The following is a 15,023-nucleotide window of genomic DNA, read 5'->3' on the forward strand; positions in this document are numbered from 1 at the left end:
ACCCCTCTCCTAGGTATATATCCAAAAGAAATGAAAACAGATAAAAAAAAGAAATGAAATGAAAACAGGATCTTGAAGATAGCTGTACCCCCAAATTCACTTCACCATTATTCTGGCAGCCGAGGTATGGAAACAACCTAAGTATCCATCAACAGATGAATGGAAAAAGAAAATACCCATTCCATTAACCAAGAAAATATGTGATATATACACATTTGACCCATGAACAACATGGGTTTGAACTGTGGGTCTACTTAGACATTTTTTTTCCAATAAATACATGTACAGGGGTGCCTGGGTGGCTCAGTCAGTTAAGTGTCTGACTCTTGGTTTAGGCTGAAGTCATGATCTCAAGACTGTGAGATCGAGCCCCATGTTAGGCTCCACACTCAGTGCACAGTCTGCTTGAGAGATTCTCTCTCCCCGCTCTGCCCCTTCTCATGTTTGTGCTCTCAGATAAATAAAAATCTTAAAAAATATATATGTACAATACTGTAAATGCATTTTGTCTTCCTCATGATCTTCTTAATAAAATTTTCTTTTTTTAGCTTACTTTATTAAAAGAATATAGCTTATAATACATATAACATACAAAATATGAATTAAGCAAATGCTTACGTTATTGGTAAGACTTCCAGCCAATACTAGACTATTAGTAACATTTTTAGGGAGTCAGAAGTTATATACAGATTTTCAACTGTATGGGCAGTCAGTGCCCTAACCCCCATATTGTTCAAGGGTCAACTATGTGTATATATACATACATGTATACACACACACACACACACACAGAGGAATATTATTTGACCATAAAAAGGAAGGAAATCCTGCTATTTGCAACAACATGAATGAATTTGGAATACATTATACTAAGTGAAACTGGCCAGAGACACAGAAATACAAATAATGTATGATCTCATTTATGTATTTTATTTAAAAAGCTCATGGAACCAGAGAGCAAAAGAATGATTTCCAAAAAAAAAAAAAAAAAAAAAAAAAAGAATGATTTCCTGGGACTGTGGGTTGGGTATAATTGTGAGATGTTGGTCAAAGGGTATAAGTTTTCAGTTTAAGATGAATAAATTCTGTGAATCTCATGTACAATATGGTAATTATAGTTAATAATAATTTTTGTATACTTGAAATTTGCTAAGAAATTGATCTTAAAAGTTGTTACCACACACACACACACAGACACATATAGTATCTAAAGTAATAGATGTGTTAACTTTATTCTGATCATCATGTCACAGTCTATATGTTATATATTAAATCATCATGTATCACTGTACAACTTTAAAGAATCGCACTGAAAACCTAAATATATACATTTTTTATGAGTTATACCTCAATAAAGCTGGAAAAAAGGAGGGAAAAAAAGTTACATGCTCATTCCTATTGATGCAGAAAGAATATCTGACAATACCAATACTCTTTCATAATAACAACAATAATAAAACATTTAAAAATGGAAAGAGAAAGCATTTTCTTAATTGGATAAAGGTCACCTATGAAAAACCCACAACTAAATAATAGAAAAAAAAGTAAAAGACAGGGCGCCTTGGTGGCTCAGTGCATTAAGCCTCTGCCTTCGGCTCAGGTCATGATCTCAAGGTCCTGGGATCCAGCCCCGCATGGCATCTGGCTCTCTGCTCAGCAGGGAACCTGCTTCCACATCGCTCTCTCTGCCTGCCTCTCTGACTACTTGTGAGCTCTGTCTGTCAAGTAAACAAATAAAAATCTTAAAAAAAAAAAAAAACCGTAAAAGACAGAAAGCTTTCTTCCAAAGATCAGGAACAAGATAAACATGTTCACTCTCCCACCTCTATTCAACACTGTACACACGTGAAGTTACAGCCATAGAAGTTAAGCCAAATAAAAAGATAAGGCAAATTACGTAGGAGGAACTAAAACTACTCTTACTCACAGATGACTTAAGCTTATATATGAAAAATCCTAAAGATTCTGGAGAGAATCTGAAGATTCTGAAGGAGAAATGTAGAATTACAAACAATTACCACACTTAATATTTTTGTTGTTTACAGTGGTATGGATGAGTGGTTCCCTATTTCCAGAGTAAGGAAAAACTGAACAAATGTGTAATTATACTGATAATGGTAGCAGGCAACATTTCTCATGGTTGGACAGGGAAGTATATATATGGGATAGGGAAAAACTAGGAAGAACTCTTGATACTAGATAGGAATTGGATCCAACAGTGTGAACTCACAGATGTTAAAATATGGGTATTAGCTGGATGTCTCATCCTTGGCACTACTGACATTTGAGCCTGTATACTTCTGTTTCAGGGAATGTCCTGTACTTTGTAGGATATTTAGTGGCATCTCTGGCTTCTACACACTAGATATCAGTAGCAATCCTTCACTAGACATGATCATCAAACACCAAATATATCTCCAGAATTCTCAATATCCCCTAGGTGGCAAAACTGCCCACCAAGATGAGCATACTGATATAAAGACATGTAAATACATATGTAAATACATATTTGCATATACATGTTCATGTATACAGGTATACATATATATGGTGCATGCATACATATAATACAGAGATAGCATTTTTATGATAAAAAAATACAATCCAGAAAAACTACTTAGGAAACATTACAATCATCTCTCACCCACTGCCCCACCCACTCCACTGGCAAACCCCAGACAACATGCCTTTTCTTCCTGGGATCATCATCAAAGTTAATTTTATAAAGGAAAGACTCACGCTTCATTTCCATCTGGCTTATAATATTAGCCCCCAAAGCTACTGCAACATTTGAAAGGAGACAGAAAACCAGCTTCTCGGTGAGGGCCATTTGTGTATATATGGTTTGCATGAATATATATGGAAAGAAGGTGAGAAAATAGAGGAAACCTCCAACAGAAACAGCCAAAGTAGCTGAAAAGAAAGAAGGAAAATACAGAATCAGTTCAAGTAAACTACAAAAGCTTAATGTAGAAGTTTCATCTTATTATAAAAGAGCTCTAAAATGTAGATCCTACAAAAGAAGGGAAACAGTCTTGGTCAGTACTCTCTCATGAGCATCTAGAACAGTGTTGAACATAGACAGGTGCTCAGTAAATATATTTGCTCAAATGAATGAATGAATGAATGATACAAGGAATAAACTTTTCTGGAATTTATCCTCCCTCTAAGGCTATGATTGTGGTTATTTACTAATCTAAAAAAGGATTTATCCTTATGTTTATAGAAACATTCTTTTTCATTTTTATTCATGACTACTCAGTCTAACAATCTCGAGATGTACACTACCACTAATTACATCGTATGAATACACCTACACATTTCCATTTATTTTGGAATTTTGGAAGATGAAAACTGAAAAAGTTGACAGTAGTTTTAGATATATTTCCAGTCTTATTTATGTTACTTTGAATACTTATTTATAATACTTTATAAAACAGTACATTAAGAAGACAGGGAAAAAGTGTAACAGAAGCATCTAGATTAGGATGCTCTGTATTATGGGGACTGCATTATTTCAGACCAACTCTTGCAATGACAACAGAAAAATCTAGAAAAATTATTTTTTATGTTTGTTTGTTGATTGATTGATTGATTGATTTGTTAAAGTATTACTTTTTAAGTATGTTGAGTGACAGAAAGCTACCAAGCAAGGGCAATTTATACGGCCAAAATCAAGGTAAAAGACAAGAACTCAAGAGCAATCAGTCTAAAATTTGGTGCTAATTTCCACCTTGAAGCATTTGTAAAATCCAAGCTATGGCTTAGAGTCTGAGGGACTTTGGGAAAGTGTCTGCTCATGTCTTCTGCCCATTTTTTTTTACTAGATTATTTAGTTTTGGGGTGTTGAGTTTGATAAGTTTTTTACAGATCTTGGATATCAGCCCTTTGTCCATAGTGTCATTTACAAATATCTTCTCCCATCCTGTGGGTTGCCTCTTTGTCTTGATGATTTCCTTTGCTGTGCACAGGAGAGTCCCAAAATGAAGTCCCAAAAGCTCATTTTTGCTTTTGTTTCCCTTGCCTTTGGAGGTGTGTCTTGAAAGAAGTTGCTGTGGCTGATGTCAAAGAGGTTACTGCCTATTTGAACCGGGTGATGTGTATTAAGGAAACCCTGGACTGCATGGAGCACTGGGTGTTACACGCAAACAATGAATCATGGAACACTACATCAAAAACTCATAATGTACAGTATGGTGACTGACATAAAATAATTTTTTAAAAAGAGTCTGAGGGACTGAGCAGAGTTTCTGACAGTGTCAAAGGCATACAGAAATTAAGACATACTAAAGAAAAGAAGCCATAATTAATACCTCAAACTTTTACTACGTGCCCTGAAGGGCTACATCTAAAGTATGGATGTAACAGAAACAGATCCTTTTCAATCACCTTAAATCCTTATTGGATTATTATCAAACCCCCAACCTAGGGGTCCTAGAGCCCCACACCTAAATGACTGATAGGGATACATATAAAATTATACAGCCACACTGGAAAAATTTGAGGATGTTCTCTAAAAGTTAAATATAAATTTATCTCACAATCCAACAATTCCATTTCATGGAGAAGTGAAAACATATGTCCACACAAAGACTTGTATGTAAATAGCCATAGCAGTGTTATTAATGGCCCAAAATACTGTGAACAATTTAAATGTCCTTTAACCCTGGGATGTATAAACAAAATGTTGTATATCCATATAATTAAAATATTATTCAACAATTAACAGAAAGGAAATACTGATACATCCTAAAACATGAATGGATTTCAAAATCATTATAAGTAAAAGAAACTAAATGTTTTAGAAGACTCCACATTTTATCTATATATACCAAATGGCAAGATAACCCTGATTTATGTAGAGAGAAAGCAGTTAACTTGTTGCCTTGTACCGGAGAGATAAAAATGAGGACTGACCAAAAATTAGCTCAAAGGAAATTTCAGGAGTGATGGAAAATTTCTAAAATGAGATTTGGTGATGGTTGCATAACTTGAAAAATTTACTAGTGGGTGAATTTTATGGCATGTATATTATACATTTATAAAGATATAAAAATATGTGGTCAAAAGATATAAACAGGCATTTTATAGAGAAAAACACACAGGGTTCTTATTAACCTAAAAACATGATTGGCATCAATGAGATGTCTTTCACACCTCAAAATATGATACAAATTTTAAAAGCTAGTAACAATAGAGATTCTTACCTACTGCTAGGAGGAATTTGAAATTGTACAACCTCTTTGGAAACAGTTTTTCTATAATCCAGTAAGGTAACATGCTCACATATCCTACCTGAGTAAGAAATTTCACTCCTAATTATGTGCCCCAGAAAAAATCTTGTACAGCTCTACCAGCTGACATATACAAGAATGTTCACGTCAATATTATTCATAACAATAACTAACTAGAAATAATCTAAATACCTATGAAGTATAAAACTGCTAAGTGTACAAGAGAACACTATACCGCAGTAAAAATTAAATCACAACTATGTAGATAACACTTAAATCATTAATACCATGTTGTATCCAAATCATACGGTATAATTTCACTATAACACTAGCAGTACATTAGCTAGTGATAGACATATAAGTAGAAAAGCTGTAAAGAAAAGTCAGTCAGAATAGTGGTTATTATTAGAAAGGAACACCTAAAGTGTTCCTTAGGTACTAGCAATTTTTCAATATGGTATGTTTGGTACTTGGGTGAGCACCTCGGTGTTCATTTTATTATTAGGTACACTGTATATACCCTCTTGCATTTGTTATCCATTTCATGCCATGAAAAAACTTAAAGGACTTATAATAAAAAAGCAGATATGGAAAAGCGTCAGTAGAAAAATAACAGAATGATACCACTTCATATATAGATCATTCCCTACATAGTACATGCAGTTTCATTTAGTCAAAAAGCCAACTAAAACCTGAATCACAAAAAACAACCAAAAAACTTCAGAATATAAGGAGATTGCAAGAGGGATAAAGAGGCACTTCTGTAACTTCCAAAATATAAAACTTTATATAACTCACTAATCTTCTGCTATTAAAACTTGGAATTTTTATCTGCTGACTGCATTCACTGATGCCCTTCTCACATAAACCACAATCTTAAGACCTTGGTGAATTTAAGGAAGGCAAGAATTTGCAGTCTGTGCGGCACCTCTGTTTCTCATTCACCTGCACAGCAAGAGCGGCTCTTTGAGGTTTTACCTTTATTTGAGGAGTCTTCTTACATAGTCCACTTTTGGCAGGTTCTCTGGACTTACATTAGCTCCTGAATTGCTGGCAGAAGAAAACACCAAAATCTCTGGTGCTCAACAGAAAATCCCAACACAAAAGCTATCTTTGGTTTTCAATCACCTTCTAGGTCACCTAATTTTTGGATTTTATAAACAGAAGGAATTTTTAAAAATATTTCATCAGTATCATAGTTGTTTTGGCCAATGATTTGTTCCTTTGCATTAGTCCACTTTAACCTGCTCTTCAGCAAGTCACCTTCAGCCTAACTTTGACATAATGATTCTCTGCACTCAAAGTTTTACTATACATCATGATAGGTGGTAGGTATGACTCTCTATTTTGTAAGAATGCACCAACTGGTAGCAGTGTTATTGCTGAAAACAATAAAAATACCTATGAAATGTAAATTTTACCATAAAGCAATTTGTTTTATAGTACTTACACCTTAAATGACTGAAAGTAATACTCTAATTATTCAGCATATCTAAGTTATAAAAATGAAAATGGTGAATATTTGTTGTCTGAAAAAGAAGACATTTTTTTTTAGTAAGTGATAACAGAAAATGACCACTGGAGAAGTAATTGTACAAATTTCCTAACTTAGCCCAGTCTGAATTTATCCAGTTACACATCCCTCTCATACGTGAGAACATGAAGGGCAGGAAGTCGATTCTCAGGAGCATTTTGCATACTCGACATGGTTCCTGGCATGTGAAGAGTGATCCAAAGACTTAAAAGAGCAGGTGAGTGAATGAATATTTCCACATTACCCTATTTTAGTCAATACCCTACTGTCACATGTAATCTTATGTTGGTTTTTATCCTCTTCTTATGGGCATCCTCTGCTGTATTGATTTTCCTGATCTTTGTCCTTCCTCTCAAATCATTTTACATGCATATGATATCTGTCTTTTTTGTTAAAGTGTAATAAGCAGAGGCTGGATATGAGTTGGCAGCTGAAGTCTGGAAGGAGCTCCCAAACGAAATCCTCTTTTGTCAACCGAAATGCTGAGAATCTGTCAAGTGGGGGAGTCTTAGACTCACCTGTATCAAAAAGTGTGGAAATCAGAAAGCCGAAGGATATAGAGGTGATGACAAAGCACAGGAAAAAGACGAAGACAAGAGACGGGTCACTGTACTGGATGACTACTTCAGGTGCAATCTAACAAAACAACCGGTATGCCAGTTTAGTCCTACTGTAAGAGGTGTCATAGATAAACAAGGGAGGCCAAAGAAAATACCCTTACCACTTCAATAGCCCTAGTGAAAGAGTCACTGCTCAGAGAGATGCAAAGTTAACTAAGTAACTCTTTTCTTGGGGAAGGGTTGCCCATCTAGGTCTATGGTTTTGTGTGCTGATAAAACTGAGCAGCTTCTGAATTCCCAAGGGGACTCAAAGCAAAATGCATATATTCTTTTGTAACCTAAAACTCACTCAGCCCATCCCCAATTATTTTATCCCTCTCGAGCTTTAGATGCAGCCTACTGCATTCAAATACATACTTGCCTTGACAAATAAAATCACGCACAGTAAACAGATGATAATTAAAAACATCAGAAAGAATGAGACAAAATAGGAAGCCCAGAGCATAGCATTATTGAGTCCTATCATGAGCTGGTACTCCTGTAGGAGAGTAAACACAAATCAAATGTCATGAAAAACAATTCATAGTTTTCAAAATGCATTCATAAATATTAACTGACTTATTTCCCACAAAAACCTACATAAGCTAAGTATTATCACCCTCATTTTACAGAGAAATCAAGTCTCAGAATAGTTAAGTGATTCGACCAAAACCATCCGTCTAATGAGCAGCAGGGCTACAATTCCAACTCAGAATTCTGAGTCCAGATCTTCTCCCTAATAACTTACCAACTGTGGTTCTAACACAAGAAATACTTAATTAAAAATTTAAACACAAAAAATAAGACCTTTCTTTTTATTATGTACTACCTCCAGAAATATTAAATGAAGGTATATAAGCTTTAATTCAATTACAGATTAAAGCAGGGACAGGCAAAACCACAGCCTATGGCCTAAATCCAGGCTGCCTCATACTTTTATAACTAAAGCTTTATTGGCATAGAACCCTGCTCACTCATTTCTGTACTGTGGCTGCATTCATCCTACAATAGAGCTGATAGCTGTAGTAAGGGCTGCAAGGCGTGAAATATGTGTTATCTGGTTTTGTTTACAGGTAAAGTTTGCCATTCCCTAATATATATACACCCTCCTAATTTTACAGATCATAAAAGCCAGACTCAAAGAGGGTGAGTTGCTTCTACAAAGTTGCACAGAAGGAGCTCCCTGTTCTGTGCTCCTCCCCTTCCATCATGCTGTCTCTGTACATTTCTGAGGCTAAGTTTCCCTGGTACAATAAACCTGAGATTGATTCCCCCAGTTTGAATCCTCATTCTTCCTGCCACTTACCAGCAATATAACCTTGAGCAAACTCCTTGACCTCTCTGTGCCTCAATGTCTTCATCTATGAACACTTAAATCCAAATAACATAATGGGCAAGATTGTTTTAGAAGTGGAGTTTTAAAAGTGAGCTTCATGAACCATAAGTCATCATAGTATGCAAAAATATATAAAGAACCTACAAAATTCAACACCCAAAAGCCAAAAAATCCAATTAAAAATGGGTAGAAAGAAGGCACGAACAGAAATTTCTCCAAAGAAGACATACAAACAATACAAACAACCACGACACACGAAAAGATGCTCATCATCACTTATCATCAGGGAAATGCAAATCAAATGAGGTATCACCTCACACTTATCAGAATGGCTAAAATAAAAAACATAATAAACAATAGGTGTTGGTAAGGATGTGGAGAAAAAAACAAACCCTAGTAATAAACTTAACTGAAGAACTGACAGACCCATACTTTGAAACTATAAAATATCAATGAAAGAAACTAAAGATGACACAAATGGAAAGAAATTCCATGCTCACAGATTAGAAGAACATAGACTGTTAAAATGTCTACACTCCCAGAGCAATCTACAAATTTAATGAAATCCCCATCAAACTACCACCAGCATTTTTCACAGAACTAGAACAAACAATCCTAGAATTTATATGAAATCACAAAAGACCCTGAATAACCAAAGTAGTCTTGAAAAGAAAAAACTAGAGGTCTTACAAATCCAGATTTCAAGTTATACTACAAAACTGTAGTGATCAAAACAGTATGGTACCGGCACAAAAACAGACACAGTGACCAACAGAATAGAAGAGAAAATTCAGAAATCAACCACAACTACGTGGTCAATTAATCTTCTACAAAAAAGGAAAGATCATACAATGGAAATAGTCTCTACAGCAAATGCTGTTGGGGAAACCGGACAGCAACATGCAAAAGAATGAAACTGGACCATCTTTTATACCACAGACAAAGATTCAAAATGGATTAAAGACCCACACATGAGACAGGAAACCATTAAAATCCCAGAGGAGAAGACAGTCAGTAACTTCTTTGACATCAGTCATAGTGACATTCTTCTAGATATATCTAGAAACAAAAGCAAAAATAAACTATTGGGACTACATCAGAATAAAAAGCTTCTGCACATTAAAGGAAACAATCAACAAAAATAAGACAAGCCACTGAATGGGAGAAGGTCTTTCTAAATGATATATCCAGTAAGGGGTTATCATCCCAAAATATATTAAGAACTTACACAACTCAATACCCAAAAAAACAAATGATCCACTTAAAACATAGAGAGAGGCCCTGAATAGACATTTTTCCAAAGAAGACATACAGATAATCAACAGACATGAAAAGATGTTCAAGATTACTAATCCTCAGGAAATGCAAATCAAAATATAAGATATAACACTTTATATCTGCCAGAATGGCTAGAATCAGAAAGACAAGAAATAAGTATTGGTGAGGATAATAAGAAAAAGGAACCCTCTCATACTGTTGGTGGGAATGCAAATGGGTGTAGCTACTATGGAAAACAGTGTAGAGGTTCCTCAGAAAATTAAAAATAGAATTACCATATGATCTACTAATTCCACTATTGGGTATTTACCCAAAGAAAATGAAACCACTAATTCCAAAAGATATATGTTTCCCTATGTCTACCGCAGCATTATTTATAGTAGCCAAGATATGCAAGCAACCCAAGTGCCTATCAACAGATGGATCAGGAAGATGTAGCATATATATAATGAAATATTAATCAGCCAAAAACAAGAATGGGATTTTGCCATTTGCAAAGATGTGTATTCTAAGCACGAAGAGATAGCTAGAAACTGAAATGGAAAATTTTCAAAATGGTCAAGGGATTTATAACACAATATTCAAAATATTCAAGATACAACCCCAAATTATTCAACAAACCAAGATAAGGAAAATCTAAGCTCTAAAAACAAAAAGAAAATCCTCAAATGCCAAATCAAGATGACATAGATATTAGAATTATCTAATAATGACTTTAAAGCAGCTATCATAAAAAAGTGCTCTAATAACAATCAATCATGAACACCAACAACTCAATAATCAATAATAATAGAGGGAGATCTTCAACATACTTCTCCCCATAACTGATATACTAACATAAAAGTCCATGTTAAAGATCTAAACAGGGACACCTGGGTGGATCAGTTAAGCATCTGCATTCAGTTTAGGTAATGATCTCGGTGTGCTAGGATCAAGCCCTGCATCAGGCTCCCTGCACAGCAGGGAATCTATTTGTCCCTCTCCCTGACACATGTGCATGCTCTCTCTCAGATAAATAAATAAAATCTTTATTTATTTGAGTTATTTTTAACTCAAATACTGGCTCCTAATATATTTGAAAATTTTTAAATGCTTTTCTAATTATCTTATGGGTCAAAGAAAAAATCCAAAATGAAAATTAGAAACTCTTGGAACTATACGATAAAGAAAACACTATACTTCAATTTGCAGGATGCAACTAAAATTAGGACTAGAGGGAAATTTAGAAGCTTAAATACAATGGGGAGTTAGAGAGGAGAAGGGAGTTGGGGGAAATTGGAAGGGGAGGCGAATCATGAGAGACTATGGACTCTGAAAAACAATCTGAGGGGTTTGAAGTGGCAGGGGGGTGGGAGGTTGGGGTACCAGGTGGTGGGTATTAGAGAGGACACGGATTGCATGGAGCACTGGGTGTGGTGAAAAAATAATGAATACTGTTATGCTGAAAACAAATAAATTTAATTAAAAAAAAAAGAAGCTTAAATACAAAGATTAGAAAAGAAGAGTATCTAAAGACCTGGGGAGAACTCAGCCAGCATAGGCTGGACACAGAAAGCACTAATCATAAAGTTAAAGACTTATATTAAAATTAGTAACTTTTATAAATCCAAAGACACCATTAAGACAAGCTAGAGACTGGGAGTTAATACTTGCAATATAAACATCATACTAAAAACTAGTATTCAAAAATATAAAGAATGCTTGTAAATAGATGAATGACACACAACCCCACAGAAAAATGGGGAAAAGACTTCTGAACTGATACTTCACAAAAGAGGATATCCATGTGGCCAATAAGTATATGAAAAGATGTTCAACAACATCAGTTAATGAGGTGAATCAAATTAAAACAACAATGATTATACTGTACCTTGGCTAACTGAACTTAAATTTAATAAATAAATGTATAAATACATAAATATTAAAATAAAATAAAACCACAATGAGGCATCAATATATGCCTTCCAGAATGGTTAACATTTAAAAAGACTAACACCACCAAGTGTCGGCATACATACAGACCAAGAGTTAACTCCCATACATTACTGATTAAGAGAACAAACTGACACAAACATTTTGGCAAAACATTTGGCCTCATTTAACAGGGTTGAAAACATGTATACTGTATACTCCATCAACCTCAATCGTAGGTATAAGCCCAACAAAAAAATGTGCACATGTGCACTAAAATATTCACAGTAGCTTACTGTAATAGCCCAATACTGGAACAATCATGCATCCATCCACAGAAGAGTGATAAATTGTGATATATTCATTAAATGTAATAGTACACAGCAAAGAAAATGGCAGAGTTATAACTATACAGGCCACAAAAGGATAGCTATTGTATAATCCTATTCAAATAAAGTTTAAAACCAGGTAATGCCGACATAGGGTTTTAGAAGTTAGTGATTATCTTTGTGGAAGAGGGAAGGTGCAGTGATTTGGAAGGAATGTGAGGAATTCTGGATTGCAGGCATTATATTTCTTGACTGGAATAGTATTATATGGGTGTGTTCATGTTGGATAAGTCAGTGATCCACACATAGGTATGTAGATTTTATATGTATGTATTTTATAGTTCAATTATAAACTTTAAAATGAAAAACTAATTAGAAATCTAAACTACCTGATTGAAGTTTGTGTAACATGACCTGGAGACACAAAGAGAAAACTAGTAAATTGTAGTCGATAATAGATTTCAAAGAGATTACTTACTACTTAGAAAAGAGAGAAAAAGACATGCTGGTCAGAGAAACAAAAATAAGAATGGTACAAAATTAACCATTTGGGGTGGAAAGAAAAGGGCTTAATGTAAAATAAGACTAAGGAAAAACAGTGGTTAGGGAAACCAATGAGAGGATTTCTGAAATTGCTGGATGGTAAAAAATCAGTAAGAGTTTACACTAGAAAATGACATTTCTACACATAGAGAGAAAGAAACAGAATTTAGAAAACAGATAACTATTGTGGACATCTACATCACATTTTCTATATACTATAGCCAGTATCTCTTGAATCATTGCCATAACCCTATGTGATAGGAGTACTTTTACCTCCATTTTACTGTCAAGGCACAGAGAAGTTAAGAAACGTACCTAGAAGTTATAGAGGCAGAGAATGGCAGCATTCTAAATACTGTATATACAATACTACACAATACTGTACTATACTATACTATACTGATAAGACTGAGGTTCCAAGCCTTAGTGATTTGGAGGATGGTAAGTTTCATTAGCATATCCAGGCAATCTGGAAAGAGGGAAAATACCCTGCCTCAGAAAAGAATGATTTTTCTTTCTGTATTTTTCTGTCTTCATTAAACCCAACCATCACCATCCCTTAAGGAAACATAGCATATATCCTCACCCCAAGACAGTAAGATCAAACTACCTTAAGAACAACATGATTTGTGGAAAAGAAAGCTACTGAAAAAAGTATGTGCAAAATTTCAGAATATGAAGTTAACTATGCACATATCCATTTCCACTGGTTTCTACCACCCAAATACTTCCTAAACTCTTCCCTCCTTTATACTACATCACCCTGCCATAGGCACTCCCTGCTTTTCTCCTGCTCTAGTTGCTTCACAATTGGTTCCACCTCTTCAGTCTTGATATCATAGTTAAACTCCATGTGAGCCAACTACGTCTATGGACCAAATGGGAGGGGGAGGGGTAAAGGAAAAAAATATGTGACAGAGACGCATGTGGCCCACAAGCCTAACAAATTTACTGTTCTGTGCTTTCCACACAAAGCTTGCCAACCCTTAATCTAAACCATGCTACCCCCACATTCCTTTCCAGAGTCATTCTTCTGCCAGCAGCACTGATAGGACACCAATAGTCTTAAAGTCCATCCTCTGGTGCCGTCCCCCATTGCACAGATCAAGCAGTACAACCTCAATACTTTAAGAATAGCTTTTCCACACCTGTAGGTACTTAATAGTATAAAAGTAACTCAGTTTATTACTATCTCCTCAACTAAACCTTTACTAGTAGGTAGAAATTGTGTCCTCTCTTTTTAACTGCCATTTGTTGAGTGCTTACTATAGGTGAGAGACTGACCTAGGTAGTTTTTAAAACAAAACGTCACTTAATCCCCCTGATAACCCTAGAAATTTGGTATTATCTTCAATTTACATCTTAAGAAGCAGGCTATGATCACAGAGTTAATTATTGGTGGAGCCAATATTTAAAATTAAGCTCTATCAAAGTCCCTGATAAGAAGTTGGTAATTAATAAATAAATGAACAGATTAATGGATAGATGGATGAATCAATGGATTTCCCTTTTTTTAAAATTTTTTATAAACATATAATATATTTTAGCCCCACATATAAAATTTATACATTTAATATATGTATAAAAATACATATAATGTATTCTTAGCTACTTTAGAGCCACTGTTACAATTTGGTCTTAATCTGACTCAACACTGACATGCATCTCAAATCTTGGAATTGTAGTGCATCTTAAATCAGTCTAACTCAAGACCTCATATGATTATTTCTTTGTTGCCTATTTTATTCCAAAAAAGATTCAGCATATTTAATATATGACCTCTCTCCATAATATTCATGTTAACTAGCCATTAGTCAATAAAGCTATAGGCCAAATCAAGAATTTAGATAAAAGTAGGCCATCAGAAAATTTGTATATTTGTACACTGTTATTGTGATATAATTATTTACCAATGCCAAAGGTATAGAGCACAAAATCTGTTCCTTGGGCCCAAAATGCTACAAAGAAAGTGAAATTACCTTTAATCTCTTTTCCTTTTCTGAAACAATGGTCCTGATGAGGGTAAGTTCAGTTAGAGAAAATGCAAGTATAACTATCAAAGGGAAGAGAGCTGAAAAACTGTACCAAAAAGAATCCATATAATAAGCAGGGTATGGAAACCTATTAAGCAAAATGATGGCATCATTTAACATTCGTTCTGCAGCTTCACCGTTGTGGTATGTAATGATGGCCTGGTCTATGATATGCTGCAAAAGCAGGAACCCTTCTCTGATGTACCCTAAATGAGAAAACAAAGAT

At 34.8% G+C, this 15,023-nt stretch overlaps 1 protein-coding gene across 1 annotated transcript in view; it reads right to left on the minus strand.

Moving 5' to 3' along the window:
* LOC131819920 (phospholipid-transporting ATPase ABCA3-like) overlaps positions 1–15,023 on the minus strand; it is a 148,788-nt gene that overhangs the window by 85,528 nt on the left and 48,237 nt on the right. The window contains exons 6-9 of the mRNA XM_059155338.1: positions 14,744–15,003; positions 7,750–7,866; positions 7,287–7,404; positions 2,740–2,913 (exon numbers count right to left, since the gene is read on the minus strand). Coding sequence (XP_059011321.1) covers positions 2,740–2,913; positions 7,287–7,404; positions 7,750–7,866; positions 14,744–15,003 — 669 coding nt within the window. The remainder of the gene's footprint in view (positions 1–2,739; positions 2,914–7,286; positions 7,405–7,749; positions 7,867–14,743; positions 15,004–15,023) is intronic.

Source organism: Mustela lutreola, chromosome 17 (genome assembly GCF_030435805.1).
Source record: "Mustela lutreola isolate mMusLut2 chromosome 17, mMusLut2.pri, whole genome shotgun sequence".
Lineage (NCBI taxonomy): Eukaryota > Metazoa > Chordata > Mammalia > Carnivora > Mustelidae > Mustela > Mustela lutreola.